Raw genomic sequence first — 18,754 nt, forward strand, 5'->3', positions numbered from 1 at the left:
ACACCCGGAGCCAGCATAAAACACAGAGGCAGAGAGAAATGAAAACATAAACAGTTTTAAGAACTCCAGAGAGGGATTTTACAAGTTTTTGAACTTCAGACAAATGGCATATATACTGATCTAACAAACAGGATTGAGGGATAGCAACCGAGAACAGAGTGGTAGGTGGAGTATGAGAGCGGATTTAGCCTGTCTTACTGGAGACACGCCACCTGAGGTCAGTGTGAGACTTGTTATCACAGCATTAGACTGGCTAATTAAAGTCTGCAGATTAAAGGCCTAAAGGGAAAATAATCTTAAAGTCATGTTATTAAAGAAAGACAAGAGATGATACATGATTCATAAACAATACACAGGGTGTGTGGAAAAAGCAGAGGAAACTGGCAGGAGTATTTTAAGTGCAGAAAGGAGAAGGATGTCGAAGATCAGAGGGTGAAAGTTTCAGGATAAGAGTTATCAGCAGCGGTGGAAAAGGAAGAGGAAAAAGAATTGAGGAGGATGAAAACAAATATGTGCATAGTTTACAGAAAAAGCTCCTCGGTCCTCATGGCGTAAAGAGCCAAGAGCCAAACTCAACTGGACGTGAAACATAAAATGAGTTTGACATTAATTAATTTGACATTTATTCAAATACATGAATAAATACAAATATTTATGATAATATTGTTTAAAAAAAATATTAAAATACCCGTGAAGTGAGTGATAGATAGATAGATAGATAGATAGATAGATAGATAGATAGATAGATAGATAGATAGATAGATAGATCACTAGGTATCAACTATAGTATATGGGTGAAGTTGAGATTCATTTATTCTAGTGCTTTCTAATTCAATTTGTGAATTGCAAGAAATGTAATACTCTTCTGCCAAACTGATAAGCAAGCAGGCCACAAGCTGATGAATCTATAAAATGTATGACTTTCCAATTCTCTTCTTTGTTGTTGATTACATGATAGAGATAACAGGAAGAATAGGTATTCAACTTTTATAAAATGTGTATGTGAGAAAGATAGTAGAGTAAAACAGCCATCTCTGATGTTTTTCAACAAAATGTAGTCTAAACTGGATGAATGCAAATATCGACAGTATGATCTGAATTACTAATTAATTGCTTTATAAGTGAAAAGATAACTGTGTGAGTCACAAGTAACCCAGAGACATAAATGGATAAAGTATAAATGTTCTTTGTTCAGATTAAGTACCTGACATATGTTGAGCATATTTTACTTGTATAACTGAGGAGGGAGGCTAATGGTAAATGAAATGCATTAAATGGCACTTAACATACAAAGTATTTCACAACTTGCTCCTCATTCAACCACTCATACACTGTTGGGGACAGAGTTGCCACACATAGCGCTGGCGCGTCCACCGAAAGCAATTTAGGGTTTAGTTTCTCGCTTAAGGCCTCTCGGACAGGTGGGGCCCAGTTTCCAATGGGTGGTCATTAATAACATGCTAAAAGAGTTTGTCTGACTGATCAGATTTTTTCTCTGATTGTCTCTTTATTCAGCGTGAGCATGCTCGTCTGGACTCAATGGTGTTGCTGCTAATGAAACTGGACCAGCTGGACCAGGAGATTGAGAATGCCCTTAGTGCCACCTCCTCAATGGACAGCACCCCAACCCTCCACCGCCGACAACTCGTGGTACTCACGTGCATGTTAGCTCGCTGGATTTGGTAGCAGTTTCTACAACAGTTTATTTGAAGCTGCTATAAATGGATGACCTTAATTAAATCTTTCTTTAATGTATTTCTGTACTTGCTTCAATAGTATCTGACTCCTAGTGGCCAATATGAGATATGTCATAAGTCTTGTCTTTTCCTGGTTTAAAAGGCTGCATTAAAAACTAAAGTTATATACGTTTCTGAACTTAACAGACTGTTCTACATGTTCTAAAACTTGCCTTTAACCACTTAGATAATCATTATATCCTCATTGATAATGATTATTTTTCATTTTTATTTTATTTTGTCGTCCAGTCCCAGAAGGAGATTTCAATATTGTGAGCTATACAATCTATTGCATTTTGCAATACAGCTTGAAAAAATTGCATTATTATTATTATATTGCCCAGCACGTCTACATTGCCACCTCTGTCCTTTACCTCTGCAGGAGTTGGATTTAGGATCTGTGCCAGATGCATCACAAAACCCTCCACATCCACACGCTCCTGCTGCCTCCACCTCAGGACCTACACCAGTCCTTGGAGCAAAACCTAAGAGTGGGGTAAGTCAGGTGCTCTGCATCATACCAGTATACATCAAAACCATAATCAGCAGGTCATGAGGTGACAAATCTGGAAATAAACCATGTTTCATACAAAAATATCAGCAGCATGTTTGCTTGGAGACCATTTAGATCAACCCCCACACTTGCATTATTGTCTACTATCGTGCCTCATCATCATTCTTTACTTCCTTTTTTGGCTTCCTTTCCTTTGCTGTAAACTGAAATTGGCAGGTTCAGGTGTCACTACTATGAGGTATGAATGTTATTCTGACAATATTTACAGTTTTTTAAATGTGCATAGCTGTGGCTGTTTTATAGGTTTCTGGTTTCTCTTGTGTGTTCATGACTAAACATTTCAAATGATTTGCATTGTTCTTTCAGTCCAACATAGAGCTACTGTTAAACAGATTTTATGTCTCCAATTAAACAAACTTCTATTGGGACGTAGTTCTGCAATAGTTTATATAAAAACAGCACAGGGCACACACACACACACACACACACACACACACACACACACACACACACACACACAGACACTCTTTATTATAGTGAATCTCCCAATTGTAGGAATGTCCCCCAGCACTTAGGACTTAGCCAGGCAGACGTTAAAACTCTATAATTAGCTGGTTCCAAAGATCTAGACCGCTTCTCCCCAACAAAGGGGTCAGAAAGAAGGGGCGGGGGTGAAAAGCCAGGGCAGGGGGGAGTGAAGGGGGAGACACGCTTCAAGTGAGACCTGCGTCTTTCAAACCCCTTGCTTGCTCACTTAATGACTTTGTCAGCCTTGCTTTGCTATTGCCTTCAGAACGAGGTCAAAGTGAACAAGGCCTGTTGCCAACGGAATGGGCACTCAAGCAAGGTTTGAACGGATATACAAAACTTGATTTTTTTTTTAACTGCTTTGAGACCATTTATCTCATGATGTAGAGATGTATAATGGGATAACCCTAAATCCAGAACAGGATGTTTCTTTTGCAAAACAGTCCTCTTATCTAGCCAGAACAAAACAGTGCAACCTGTGGAAACATCAGAGTTGCCTTGCCTCACATTTCTGAATTATCTCTCACAATTCCTCATTGATATTGCTTTGTCTTGTTGCACGTCACAACTCTCTTTGCTTTATTTCACTCACGTGTGATGGTTGATTTAAGTGACACATAGCAACATACTCTATGATGGCTGATTTATTATGTCTGTGGCCAACTGTTTCCACAACCTCCATTCCTGCAGTAACCCAAGGTAACTCACTAAGCTTGGGTAAACAGTGCTTTCACTGCGCCTAATAGGAGGCTTTTTACAGTGGAGGCCCTGTGGGGTGATTGATTGAGGCCAAAGAGATGATGACTTCATGAAGGGGATTCTCAGCGGTTAATAGTAGTAGGGGACTATTGAGTCTTTTCAGACTCAAAGTGTTGTGACGCCCCCTTAATCTTTTTAGGCAGACAATACAAATCCTTTAAATGATGTAAACACAAGGCAGATGTGAGGAAGAAGCAGGGTTGAGGTTAAAGCTTTAATTCAAGCAGACGTCAGAGTCGTGTTTTACAGGATGACTACATAATCACACAAGGCAGGACGTACAGAATAATTACTGTCATTTGTTATTGTTTAATAATTCTACTCGGTTTATAATAACAGGGAAGACAGTATATAGTCACTGTTTACTGTAAAAGTTTAGACAAGCTTGAATGTCTAACCTTTTATTTCCCTTTTATTTGATTGCAAATAAATACTGTACACAGGAATTACCAGAACTGTGTACAAATACAGTATCAAATGATACCAAATGTCTCAAAAATTTTAATCAAGTTTAATTATGTTGACAAAGACTGAATATGTTCACCACATACACAGTGAGTAGACACATCCAAATAACCAAATCACACACTGAAAACCAACCTCATACTTTGCATGCAACAAAATCAGAATCCAGGATGATGTATACACAACAAACACTATTAAAATAATAAAAATGCCAGATAATAAATCACTGCCTCCATGCTGCATATCATTTTCAATAGCATGTGCATACACTGGCCTAAACATGTCTTGACATCATTTGTGACAAAAAAGGTATTTGCAAATTGACAGCAGAAGACAACAAACAACATATATCTTTTTAGTAAGCCAATAGTGAGTGCAATCTCCTTTTAAAGGTTACATCAAAGCAAAGATTGCTACTGTACACACAGCTGCGATTTATGAGAAGAGGTCCAAGCAGTCAAGATAAAAGTATTAGTTTGTAGACCTATTTCGACACAACCATGATACTGATAGATTAAGTACCAAGATAAATATCTCCATGCAGAAAGGTTTATCAGGTTCAGATCTGAAACTCTGTCAGACAAACTAATCAATGCAGTTTGTCTTATTTTTTACTTGAAAAAATCCTGCGCTTTGGGATTGGACCTTACCCTTTTCCGGTAATTTTGATTTTGTTTCAAATTAACAAAAACTTGGACAGATTGGAATGTGCAGCTATAACTTGTTGTTGATATGGTGATGCCAAGCCAAACCATCCATCCACCATCCATCCATTGGATGTAACTGCTTTATTCCGTTTATGGGGTCGCGGGGGTTTTTGCTGGAGCCAATCCCAGAGGGCAGGGTACATGCAAGGTGTCAACCACACATCAGGAGCAATTTAGGGTTCAGTATCTTGCTCAAGGACACTTCAGCATGCAGCTTAGCTCAGCCCAGAGCTAAGCCCAGAGCTGGGATTTGAACCAGCGACCTTTCGATCACTAGCCAACCTGCTCTACCTGCTGAGCTACAGCCACCAAGCCAAACCAACTGTTCAAACTGCTTTGAATGAATGTGAATACTTTGGGGGACTGAAATCATTGTCATGACTTTCAGTTTCAGGTAAGAAAATAAATGATGCTCTGGGTTTTACAAGTGAAAAACGAGGAATACAGCTTTTGCCGGCTGATGTAGCTTGATCAGAGGAGGCTCGTCCATAGAGGCAGAGGAGGTTGGTCCTCCTCTATTTTTGAGAGGCAAGAGGAAGATACATTTTTTTTTTAGGAAAGAGTAACTGGTTGAAATAAATCATTACCAAATCTCAGTATCATTTATAAAATATTATATATATATTATATCATTAAAAAAAGTTTCTTCTTTGGAAGAAAATCCACTTAAAACGGTTCAACAGCGACAGCTGCAGACGGAGGAGACGGAGCAGTCTGTGAGAGGAGCAGGGAGCAGGAAGGTGGGGGCTAGCGGAGGACGGAGGGCTTCTGTCCTCCGTGGGAGGGATGAGGGAGGACGTCCTCCCTTACCAATCAGCAACCAGAATACAAGATTGACAGCAGGTTGGTCCAATAACAGTTCCCAAATTTCATTCTCACATTTATACAACCGTAAACAAAAAACACTACTATGTATTTTACAGCTTTCACTGCCAGCCATGCTCGGACAAGAAATATGGAGTTTTCAGCGATATTGGAATCGGTTTCAAGGAAATATAAGCACATTTCTGAAAGAAAAAAAACTGTTAGGAGAAATCAGAGAGAAGTTTCGTTTCTTTCGTTCGTCCTGCTGGAGGACATAAAGTTAGTGGCACGACCGGGACAGCAACACAGTTACAGCGCACACAATACAGAGCAGCATGAAGTCACTGTCGTTAAGATCATGTATTGAGTGCCAAGATAGCACAGGGGGTAGCACAGTAACCTGCTATTCAGGTGACTGGGGTTTGAATCCCAAAGGAGATAGTTTTTTTGTTTTTGTTTTTTTGTCTCGTATATTAGCTTTTTAATGAAATGTTTTTTTAAAGAAGTCTTGTAAATCATTGTTTTATTGCTTAATTTTCATTGAATATAAGAAAGTAGGGTTAATTGGTTGACTTGTATAAAATAACATGACACCGTGGACTGGTTTTCCTCCTGTCCTCCCCAATTTTTTCAGTCACCAGCCGCCACTGAGCTTGATATAGCCGTATTCGGTGAACTTGGGGCATCAAAATGAATATACATCTCAGCAATGTGTCACTGTAGCGGGTCAGGGGCAAAGAAATGTGACCGTCTCATCTCATATCACGTAAATGATTGCAAAGGAGTGGCTGTTAGATTTGATAGTGATATTTGTAAAGGCTTTGTAAACTATGATTGTACTTTTGCATTCCTTCCATCTTATGTTGGATTATGGATGAGGTAACTAGTGTTTGTGTTTTTGCTGTCCTCTTGACACCTCCTGGCACTCAGTGTAACACTTGTGATTGTATCAAGAACATTCTTGTGCTGTTCTGTCTTTTATGTAACAGCGATAAATGTGAAGTTTTATCGTATGTGGCTGCGAACAGTAGTGATGAGTGGATATTCACATGGCATGTACAGTGTCATTCACTCAAAATTGTGCATAAGACATTGGGTTCAAGTGAATAGATTCCTGGCTCCTTGCTAGCTTAACTGGTGGCTATTGTTAGCCTCAAGCAGGTGGCTGTTATTCTTGCATCAACTGTGGGGCTAACATCTAGCGGATGTTGGGCCACAGCAGGTGTTTTTTTCTCATGGTGGAACTGCTATTCTTTGCCCACAGTGTTTTTGTTGGCAAGTTCTATTACTTGCTTAGTGTAGCAGGTGTCTTGCAGTGTTGTTTGGCTTGCATTGTTGTGTTGCAACAGGTGGTTTTTTTATTTGGTTTTGATTTGGATGTATATTATATTGAGGTCTGCAACCAATGATTGTTTTAAGTGTTGTTACATCTTCTGATTATGTTCTTAATCAACTGTGAGAAAAATGTTTGTTTTCTAAAGCTCCTAAAGAGAAAACTAATCACACTTTTACTACTGAAACCAATGTATGATTTTTGCAAGCAAAATGACAAATGATTAATTCATTGTCAAAATAGTGGGTAGATCAGTTAAATAAATGTTTCAGCTTTAATTATATATCCTTATTATCCTAATTATATATCCTCTCTGGTATAATTATTTCCAATCTTGAGCGACAGCTTTAGTGATTTTTTATTTTTTTAAGAATTTGTATAATTACTTGTCATAGCAGTATTAACTGTCATTAATTTGTCTTTGTAAGTGTAATCTGTAGTGACAAACTTAAGTTATGTGTGGTGTAAGAGCCATTTGTTATGTGACTCTATATTTAGAGCTCTGTGGCTGCGGAAGATGTGCCAAGCCACACAGGCGGGTGAAGGCTGCTGACCCCTGACCACCTTCCTCTGAATGTTACAGTCGGAAACAACATATCAGTCACCCTCAGTGAGAAGCGTTCCCACCACTAAGTCATACTCAGAATCCCCTAAAGACCTCAGCTTCTGATCAAGACACAGACTGTAGCTGTCTGTTAAATAGCACAGGAGTGTTTTACATGTCACGCATATGGTGACAGGTAAGGCGCTGCCCTGTACCAACGCTCATCCTCTCCATCTTTGGTAAACATTAGTGAATGGGGCAACCTTTGACCCTTTGTTTGGATCTGTATTCTGTCCCATGGCAACAGCGTTTCAAACACAACTTCTGTCATCTCCTTTGGGGGTTTTTTCCACTATCTGAAAGAGGTGGAGGTGGTGGTAGTAGTAATAATGTGTTTTCATGTCTGGATCCAAGGGATTTTTAGAGGGTGATGATTGATTGAGAGATATTTTTATTCAGAATGACGGAAAGACTTTATTGCCTGTCAGAAGGTTATGTATGTACATGGCTCTTTATCTGTCTGTGTTCTGGTGGACAATAGAAGTGCTGTGGTTTGCGTGCTAAGGTCACTAGCAGATCTCTGCTCTGTCCTTCCTCCGTGTTCCGGTTTGGCAGCCTCACCGTCCCCAAACATCCTTTATCCAAACCACACCTTCTGAATCTCCAACTCTGATAAAAGACTCAATATTTAGGTACTTTCACTACATCTGCTCCCACTCACTCTTGTTCCCTTCCTTGATCAATAGTCACCAGTGTTGGCAGCAGGCATAATTATGTTTGCCTACATCCCACCCCACATATTTGACTTAAAGTCTGTGTAAAGCGGCAAAAAAATTGTGTTATGAGTTTGTCACACCAAAGAAACATGTATCATTGACCACTGAGCCAAATTTGAAAGATTAAAAAAATTGTTAAGTATATAAAATTAGGTCTCTAAATCATGGAAAAACAAGCACTTCTTTCTGCTGTGAAACGCTGGGGGCGTGTCAGTTAGAGGTGCTGGAACCACGCCCATGCGGCGGGGGCTACACGTCATGTTAATGACGTCGGTGTCTCCCCAGGTGTTCCCCAGGTGTTCCCCTTGTCTATCTAAACCCGCGGACAGTTTATAATCATATAGATGCTGTTATAACGTGTATTGATTGAGATCCACATCCTGGAAAGTGACGGAGTGAAGTTTTTCGCGCTAAATTACATAATTATACATAATCACCATCAGTAAACAGGACGCTGTCTGACTCTGTCACTCGCGGGGACGGAGGCTGTTTTCCGGGAGACAGTTTCCTTAAGTCTCGGTCAGGAGGGCTGGCGGTCGCGGTGATTTATTTTCGTCAAACACTCGGTGAGTTAAACACTCTTGTGACAAGCATGACAGACGCTGTTTTGTGAGCAGAAATATGAGGAAGAGTCGGGAGGACAGGGAGGGGACGGACAGGAGGACAGACGCTTCTCCACATACAGCTGTGGGATTTGTTTTCCTCATATAAGTTGCTAAAGACAGTTATAGTTACTACGTTACTTTTGTTCGGTCATGTAACGTTGCTTTGTGGGACATTTCTCTGTATTTAGTTGAGTGAAGGACCTGTGCAGTTAGACTGTCAGACCGACACGCCCTCGCTCCGCGCCTCCGGATTATCCGTTCACACTGGGACGGCTCACCAATAATGCGGCCCTGATACTACCTCCACATACCGCCGGTGGGACCCGCCGTTAGCGGGAAGGAGGGCCGGCTGCGGCGCGGCCACATCATGCCGGTGGGACCCGCCGTTAGCGGGACGGAGGGCCGGCTGCGGCGCGGCCACATCATGCCGGTGGGACCCACCGTCAGCGGGACGGAGGGCATGCTGCGGCGCGGCGGCCACATCATGCCGGTGGGACCCGCCGTCAGCAGGACGGAGAGGAAAGAAAGATGCAGAGCGATGTGGAGGAGACATGGCTGGTTAGCTGACTGGTTGGCTGGTTAGCTAGCTGCAAACTATTGTAAGCAATGCAATCCGAAACTGGAGAGTGAGTGGGAGAACCGCTGAAGCCGATGCGCTGAACATATTTATACCACTTCCGCAGCAGGGCGGGGAGTTATGCAAATCATATGGCCGCGTTACCTAACGCGGCCATGATTTGCATGATTTCTGACCCGCCCATTAAATCCTGAACACAGAAATGTTGAAAAACTGTTTGTGAGCCTAGCTCCAAAATTAAATTCTACATGGCCGAATGGCTTTTACATGTTTTAAGTAAACACATTTATGACCCGTTTAATGTGTTTAGAAGAAAATGGCTGATTTTGGTTTACACGGACTTTAAAGACTGTAGTAGGTCATTATGAGTCAGCAGTCTATCAAACCAACAAGGATTCAGTCTGACAAGGGATGCCAGTAGTGGCTCTGGTCATGGTCCAGCTAGCTGCTTTGTGTGGTGTCATTGTCCCCAAGGTCAGTCCTCTGCTGAGCACAGCTGTAACAAGGAGACAAACACAGACCTGCTGTGGTTTTAAAAAAAAGAGGGAAAAAGAAAAGGCCTGTGTTTGGAACAGGATGTGGAAAATGAACTTCTCCTCAACCCCCGCAAGGAAATCTTGTTTTTCCTGTCGATTCAAGGCTATAGCTGTTGCATAAAGCACTCCAAGAACAGGGGGAGAAAGGTATACTGAATAAGTATAGTCCTCATGTTTTTATAGTTGGCAGAGTAATGTCAGAAAACTAAATCCAAAACAAAGCAGAGCAAAACACGGTGTCATTAGATTTATTGAAATTCTCCTTATGTACCAGCATGACTCTGTTAAACATTTTATCATACTGATTTGACCTTTGATATGCTTAATTGTGACACAGAATGAGTTTTCTGTTTAAGCATCTTTGTGAAAGTCAAACAAAACATAAATCTATGTGTTTACACTCCTATACTCAATGGCAGCTTTCTCCCTCTAATGAGAACATACTGTGGCATAACGTCTAAATCTCATCAACTTAATCACCAATATGATTAAAAAAGCTCCTAATGGTTTCTGGCACTTTCCTTTAAAACTCCAGTGAATCATAGTTTTTCATCTAACCCGAAAACATCACTACAGTGTATTTGTTGCTTACAAGTACTAGTTGGTAGTGTTGAAGGCACGCACTGAGTCAGTGAAGCGAAACGCACATTCTATTACGCAAAGGAGACAGTAAAAGAGCAGGGAATAGTTTCAGGATGATGGTACTTGTTGACAGTAAATCTTAAGGATGACTGGAAAATGCAGGCATCTGGAAACACCCCTGCAGCCCATTGATAATGAACTGCCATAAATCACTGAAGGAACAAACAATCTGAATGCACTCTTAGATGCACATACACACACATTCATAGATGCTGAAACATGCATACAGGAATTCATTGTACAACCAGGTGCAATGTTGGCAACACTTAATCAGGAGTGTGGTTAAAACTCTAATTGGGACACATTTTTGTTTTGACTGTGTGTTTTTGTTCTGTTTGCCTTGAAGTTACATTACCTCAGCCAATATTTAGCTGAGTGCCTCACTCAATTCATCATCTCTGCTCTCAGCTTTAAAGCTTAAGGACAGTGCAGGACCCACTCATTAAAGAGGTTTTGTTTTTTATTTAGAGCCAAACCCCTCTTGACATTCACATATGTTGGCTTGACCTTGCCATCAGCCCAGCATGGTAGGAATTTACGTTACAAAAGGGCTTCCCACCTCAAGGTCTGTCTGATGACGCTCTTGTCATGATATATAGATGATCATAGATGACGTTTCACTGTTGGTTGTTGTTGGTAGCCAGCTACATATAGTTATGAATTTGTAGGGAGTTATGGTTTTGACTTGCATCTACTGCTTATTGCTTGGAAACCAGAGATGGGATGACAAAACAGAATTAGAAAACAATTTTTTTCCTTGAAAGATGATGAAACCTCTCTGACATCACTGCAACCTGCTTGGAGGTGATCGGGGATCTCTGACCCAACTCTGGAGAAGGTCCATCTTTGGTGCGACTCAGCACAACTTGGAGCATTTTAAAAGTGGCAATGATGAATTCCATGAATATGTCATTGTACATGGGAAACTGTGCAGTCTAGAAATTGTGTGCCGTCATTGCTCTGTTGTCCAGCAAAATGCAGAGTAGACAGTGCATTCTTGAGTAAATGTTTAAAAACTATGACCCAGCAGTGTCTCTCCCATAGGTGCCTCTGGTAAGTCAGTAAGCTATGTGTCTGCCACAGGACTGCTATAAGGCCACCACAGTCTTCTAAAGGGGACAGTCTAATCCGTCTGTGTTGTTAACCGACTCTCCACTCTTTCCTAAAAATGTCAGTAACTAATCCACAGGCTAGCATTGTTGGTGCAGTTGGGATCATAAGGCTTATCCCTATTAAATCTGGTCCATAAGCCACAAATTCAACTTGGTGGTGAACAGGAACAGGTGACACATTTACTCTCATTATTACACATTTAAGTGTAATAAGACAACAGTGGTGTAATGTGAGTAGAACAGCCCCATGTGTTTTTGCCATCCATTTTTCAAATTTATATGTTGCATTTTCGGCTGCTCTGTAACATATTAAAGAAAAGTCTGTTTTTGTCAGAATAATCTATAATGGATGATGGATTGATGGGTTAGCCATCATTCAGTTTTTCTTGGTAAATTTGTTCTTATCATTGTGGAAATAAAATGTTCTGTGTATAGAGAACCAAAACAAAAGGGAAAAGGGTGATACTGGCATTGTATATTCTCTGCCTTGTATATATGCTTTAGTTGTTTGTTTCTTTTTTACCTTTAAGCTGCCTTGCATTAAATGGGACTTTTTAAAAAATAATAATTTATCTTATTATTTAAAAAAAATAATAAGATAAATTATTTTTAAAAAAATGCAGTATGCTTTTAACTATATTTCCTAGTTTGCCACAGTAAACCAGTCTGCTGTGACTTGTTGCAAAAAGTTAATGAGGATAAATTATGTTGCTTATGTTGTCTCTAATGCCATTAAAAAGTAAACTATCATTGTTTTATTTCCCATCAATTAGTGATATAGTTTATATAGCAGGACCGTCAGATACTGATGTTCCAATGGTGATAAATTGACCAGTAATCTTTCTAATCGCAATTTTTTTTTAAGTGATCCCCAAATATGTTTATCAAACAGATGTGACGATGGAGGCAGGATATTTTACTGTTTGCAATACAATTGTAGCAGGAAATCTTTATCTGCACTATGTTCTATAAAAAAAATAATTATATATCATCGCGTATCAGACAACATATACACTGATTGATAGGCTAATATAAGCCAGTCAGTATATTGGTCTGGCTCTATTATGTAGTGTAATATCGGCATATTTTACTATACAACATTGCAACTGTTGTTGTTTGACTGCAGAAGATTTTGATTTCATTTTAAATTTGAAGTTTGTTTTTTTTTTCTAATGGAAATGTTAAGTAGTTCATTTTATATACTATAGATGTAGCCAAAATTGTATTTAGTGCATAATAAGAACCATGGAGTCTTATTGAGGACTTTGTCTGGGGCAAAAGATTTATGGTCTTGCGCCTGAAGTTAAATGTTGTACAGATGAATAGTTTACATTTATGAACACCGGTATGAATGATCTCAGATGTGAAATTCGGTGATGACCAGTTTGCCCTTTAGAAGGAAGTTAAGAGTAATTGTCTCGTCCGGTGAAGGATTCCAAGTTCACATTTCACAGCTTATGCTCCAGGGGCCCAGCACTAAATCCCACCAGACACTGCCTGAAACCAGAAGCCTGTTACTTTGGCTTACTCTTGTAAACAAAGGCAAATGTGTGTATGTCTGTCTGTCTGTGTGTGCATATCCACTTTTCTCACTCTCTTTTAGTCAACATTACCCCAAACAGAACATATCATATGGCTCAAGGTTAAGTGAGAGAACAAGGCCTCAGTTGGCAGTCAATGTGTGCGAGTGCACAGTGGGTATGGTAAAATCATTAATCTACTTACTGAAGACTGAAAGTGCAACCATTCATGCTATATATTTCAACCGGGCTTTTACCGTCATGCAGGATGTCAATGCATGTTACTGAGACATTTTGAAGTGTCACCACATCTTGTTTGAGAGTTATTTTCTTTTCAAATAGCTGCAAATCCAACATCTGGACACTAATATACATCTTCTGCAGGAAATGTTCCAACGCATCATTACACCAAGTCATCGCATCACTTCCTGTTGACACACTTCAAGTGTGACATATGGAAACTATTGAAATGTTGAAAGGGGACGCGGGGGAGAGAGTATGAGGGTTGGGGGTTGGGGGTGGGGGGTGGGGGGTGGGGGGATAATTTTCCTCGAGGAGAAGGCTAAAATGAAATTGTTTCCCACGTTTCCCTGCACACGTGCACTCAGGGGTCGACCGAGCATGGAAAATAAATTCTTGTATAAGTGCAGGGCAGAAAGAGCACTTTCATGCCAGTCAAAAAACAGAAATGAGATCCAGATAACATCTCCAAAGGCACTGGACAGACGTGCACACACACACACACACACACACACATGTTTCTCTCCCCTCTGTCACACAGTTACCTTATACGTCTAGTGCTGGAGCCGCCAGCTTACCTGACCATAAGCCATCTGCACTAATTTGGCCATTTGCGTTAAGTGGTGGAGAAAAAGGTTTGGGTTAGCCTGAGCCCCCTAATCCATGGCCAGCAAAGACCATGGGTGGTCACACACACACACTCACACACATACTGCAGCTGCAGTGCAGGAGGGGGGCTGGGGATGAGAAGGTGGCTGTGGGGTTGAGAGATGCATGGGGGACTGTGGATTTGTTGTGCAAGAGCCACATGCCAGTGGCTTGCTTAATATCTTTGACCAGCTCACACAGAAAGCATGTGCATACAGCTTGACATTCGGCTCCACTGCTAAAAAAACAAAATATTATTTGTTAGATTGGCTCAGGATTGAACCTCATTGCTTTTTTTGGTATAAACTGAAATGTGTCAGCAGCACTGAGTGTTATTTGGTCAGCTTCATTCTCGTCTTTCAGATAATTCCTGATTTAAAACTCTACTGCCAGTCACAGAGTCAGACCAAACTCATGCTGTGCAGCCAAACTTCAAACCCTCAAGATGCAGTTTTCAAAGCTAGTCCAAAGGTACCATATATGGTGTATGTCTCTAAAATGATGAGCAAGGCATATGTAACATTTTCATTTGATGGAAACGGTAAAGCCGGTAAAGCCTTCACCACATGGAGCCTCCAGTTTTCATAATTCACTCAGTTTTTAACATCATATTGCTACAGTCAAGACCTTGAACTACATGATACATAATATGTTTGATATTATCAGACAGAGATGGTTTAAACATCCTGAAAAGAAAACAATAATAAAACTCGATATATAATAGAAAAAACTTTTCTACAGCTTCAGGTTGGGCGTGTGAGGATACTCACATTTACCTTAATTCACAGGTAGATAAAGGTTCCAATACTGAGCCTTTGAAACTTGTTAGTTTCAAAAAATCATACCTTCAAAACTTTATATTCTTACCCAGACAAAGTCTTCTTCTATAACGTTTAGGTTGTAAAAAACTATTTTACTGAGCTGCTTGCTTCAGTAATGACAATCATGACCCTAAAGTGGTTAATCAAGCAGGCACACATGCTTTCAAGCCACACATACACACACGTCTAAAGCAAACACATACCATACCCCCTGTGCCCCCACACATCCCACTTCCAGTAAATTAGTGGCAGTAAATGAGGCAGCTGACGCTTGTGTGCTGCGTAGCCTGCAGTTTCCCAGTGGACACCTGACATAGCCCGGACAACCCCACACTGGGATAACCTGCACTTTGGCATGCCAGGGGGTGCACAGGTAAACACCGGGGAAATATGTGACTGTGGTGCTATGAAAACACTGGTACTTACTGGTACCCATTCATTCACATTCTTATTAGACTCTATGGTCTCACACTTACATTTATTCAACTGCAATTGCTGTTATGAGGGAAAACACAGCATTTTGTGAAGCTGAGATTTACACTGTGTCTAAGTGACTTCAGGGGTCATTGACAGGAACCCGTGGTGTGGTGTTTACACAACAGGAAGGGCGCTCACTGGTGAACTGAAATGTCTTGTTAGTGCTAAGCAGAGAAGTCATGCAGACCTCCCATATTGATTCTATTATTCAAGGCCATTCTTCCTGAGAGTTGTGGGGTTTAAAATGCAGAGAGTTGCTGACTTTTTCCTTTTTTTCTGAAGAAAAAAATGCAAGTGGTAATGAATTGACAGTGTTGGGGAAACTACTTTGCAAGCGTAACTTGTAAAATTACATGTAGTTCAAACAAACTACATTTCTACCCCTGGAGAAATGTAGTTTGTAAAACTACTGCTAAAAAAAAGTAGCTTTAGCAACTACTTATACTCATTATACTCATTTAAGTCATCATTAAATAAATCAACATATGGTGTGTGTGAAACAAAACATAATACCCTACAAAAAATTCACATGCCAGAAGAAATATGCCTCTAAACTCGAGAGGAAAAAGTTGAGAAAAGTCAAAATTATTGTTGTTTTCGGCTTGCAGGTGGTAGCGGGAGGGTTGTCCATGACGTGCTTGTGCCATATGAGCACTGCCTTCCTTGGCACAAAGACTCACCCACTCTGTGAAGCGTGTTGTTAAGAGTGCTGCCAGGGCAAGCAATCAGAGGCAGTGTTGGCTTGGCATGTCACGACATGTTTCATGCCTTTTTTCAAAGAAAAATAAAAGAAAGTTATATTATTTAGGTCTTTTTTAAATATAAAATATTTCATGTTATTGGTCAAAATTGTTGTTTGTAAATTGAGTAGTTAAACTACAAAAAATGACCCAAAAAGTAGTTGGGACGCAGCACAAAATATGAATGTAGTTTAACTACCAGCAAGTTACAGCAAATTTTAGTTCAGCTATGTAGTTCAACTACATGTAGTTTACGTCCCCCCAACACCGTGAATTGATGCAGTACTTTTAAATTTTTTTTAAAAGGGGGTAGGTCCAGTGCTATTCATTATTCTTTTCTTTGTCAACAAATCCTGCAAAAAGACTAAACCCAACAATTTACCATTCCTTATGTCTTGATACTTTTTTCCAGCTTCCCTACTCTCACTGTGGCAATCAGCCCCAAGCCCTTTCATTACTTGAAAATGTAATTAACATCAAGGCACTGTAGTTTGTTAAAAATATTACTCAAACTGCAGTAGGCAGATTATGCCCAAACCAAACTATATAGCATGCTCACAGTAAAAACAAAACAGTGAAAAGGTGCTTGTAAAGGTTCAAAATAAGAATAAAAAGAAGAGAAAATATGCTGTACACTTACCAACAGAAACAGTTCATATGCAATTGATCAATAGACAAAAACAAACAGGTTGTTTGTGTTGTGTTGTTGCAGTGAAGACACTGCTATTGCAGGAAAAGCAGAGTCCAACAGCTGAAACAGCACCAAGTATAAATCTGTCTTTGATTTCACTTCACTGTATTTCTGTTTGTGCCGGTGATTTAGTGAAAGAGAAGTGAGTAGCAGTCTCTGGCTGTGATTTCTCCCTGGTCTCTTTTTTGAGGTCATTAATAAGCCATAAATTGTAAAGCTATTCATCCACAGGGCCAAGGGAAATTTACTCACTTAGTGTCTGAAACATCAACTATGAAGTGATTAAATGCTGTTCACGCACACACATATACAGATGCACCTCAGCAGACATACCACAAGCTTCTAAAGAATATGAGTGAGACAGATTGGGACCAAGACAACACTTTATCCAGGGTAAATCGGCCAACACGTTCAGAAAAACAAACTCACGTATGAGAGCAGCCATTGTATTCGCGCTCACCACACTGTGTCATGCTTGTGGTGGTTCATCATAAAATATTAGAACCTCCATGATGTTTGAGAGGCAAAGGGCCTGCAGTCAGATCTTTGCTTTTTGATGATTCATTCTGTTCTCATATTAGAAAGTAAAATATTTTTACTGATGCTCTTATCTTAAATTTTGATTTATTAAGCACAAAAAGGGCAAAGAGCTACAGAACATCACGTTAATCCAATCTGTAATGTTTAATGTGCAATCACAGTGGACTAAGTTGGGGAAATTCCACGGCAACATATTTAAAATACCTGTGAGGATTATTACCTCATTTAAAAATCATTCCTCATGTAAGATGTGTAGAACAGACATAACTATTTGGCACAGTGAGAAAAAATGATAATAGTCATCATGCAAAGTACAGGGCAAAGATTCAACTCACAGAAAGATGTATTAAACGAGAAGTCCCATGAGGCGTAATACTGTACATTGGCAAAGGAGCACGTTTGCCAAACTAAGGTGGGATACAGAAAAGATAGGGAGATGTAGCAAGGAAGAAGATACAATGGGAGAAGGGGGATATGTTGTGAAGAACTATGGGAAAAGTGAATACTGTGGTTTCCTGAAAGCAATTCTCTCAATTCCTTTTGCATCCTTTTTCGATCCTGACTGTAAGACTATTTTGTGGCTCGGAGCAGTAATATCCCACTGTCTTTTCGTCACTGTGAAGGTGTCAAGAAGCCAAATGAGAGTCCAGGAAGCACACAACCCTGGTACAATTAAATAAAGGAGATGTAGCCTGTAAATTTCATGAGCTTTAGAGGTGCTGGTACATGGATTTTATGACCTTTGGCAGTTCTTTACATAACTGCATAATTCATTATAGTGAGAATGATCATTTTTACATTACAATTTTCATTGATGATTTTGGGGGTCTGTACCAAACATGTTTTCTTACATTAGAGAATAATATTTGTAGGCCGGTTTGACCTTTTTACAGAAAATTGCAGCTTTTGCCATTTGGATGTTGCTCTCGGCTGTACTGGGATTTCAGTAATATTTGAATTAATTGTTCAGTCCTACTTTGGATACAGTCTGGCTAATTGTTTCACCCTAGCCCCTTTCACACAGAGAAGCTGCATTATCACCGCAGTGGCGGTTCGCCAATTCTCCATCGTTGGTCATTCACACAGAGCAAAGCGTCTCCACCATAAAGACGAACTACTGTGTAATTCCCACAGAAAGCCGGCACTCAGCTCCTAAAGAGGCGGGACAGTACACGTAATGATGATGTTGCTGTGTTTTTTCAAGGTGTTTCCACGGTGTCCTCCTGTCAATCTAAACCCACGAACAGTTTCTAATCATATGGATGCTGTTATGATGTGTAGTGATTGAGATCCTGAACCACCAAACATCCTGGAAAGTGATAAAGTTTATGTTTTATTCTCTAAGTTACATAATTACATAATCACCATCAGTATACTGGACGCTGTCTGACTCTGTCGCACGCGGGGAGGGAGGCTGTTTTGTGGGGGAGAGTTCAGTG

General features: G+C 40.2%; 1 protein-coding gene across 3 annotated transcripts in view; it reads left to right on the forward strand.

Moving 5' to 3' along the window:
- dlc1 (DLC1 Rho GTPase activating protein) overlaps positions 1–18,754 on the forward strand; it is a 96,696-nt gene that overhangs the window by 15,409 nt on the left and 62,533 nt on the right. For all 3 annotated transcript variants that reach the window (XM_030442929.1, XM_030442851.1, XM_030442763.1), the window contains 2 exons: positions 1,516–1,650; positions 2,119–2,232. In XM_030442929.1, the coding sequence (XP_030298789.1) occupies positions 1,516–1,650; positions 2,119–2,232 (249 nt within the window). The remainder of the gene's footprint in view (positions 1–1,515; positions 1,651–2,118; positions 2,233–18,754) is intronic.

Source organism: Sparus aurata, chromosome 1, assembly GCF_900880675.1.
Source record: "Sparus aurata chromosome 1, fSpaAur1.1, whole genome shotgun sequence".
NCBI lineage: Eukaryota > Metazoa > Chordata > Actinopteri > Spariformes > Sparidae > Sparus > Sparus aurata.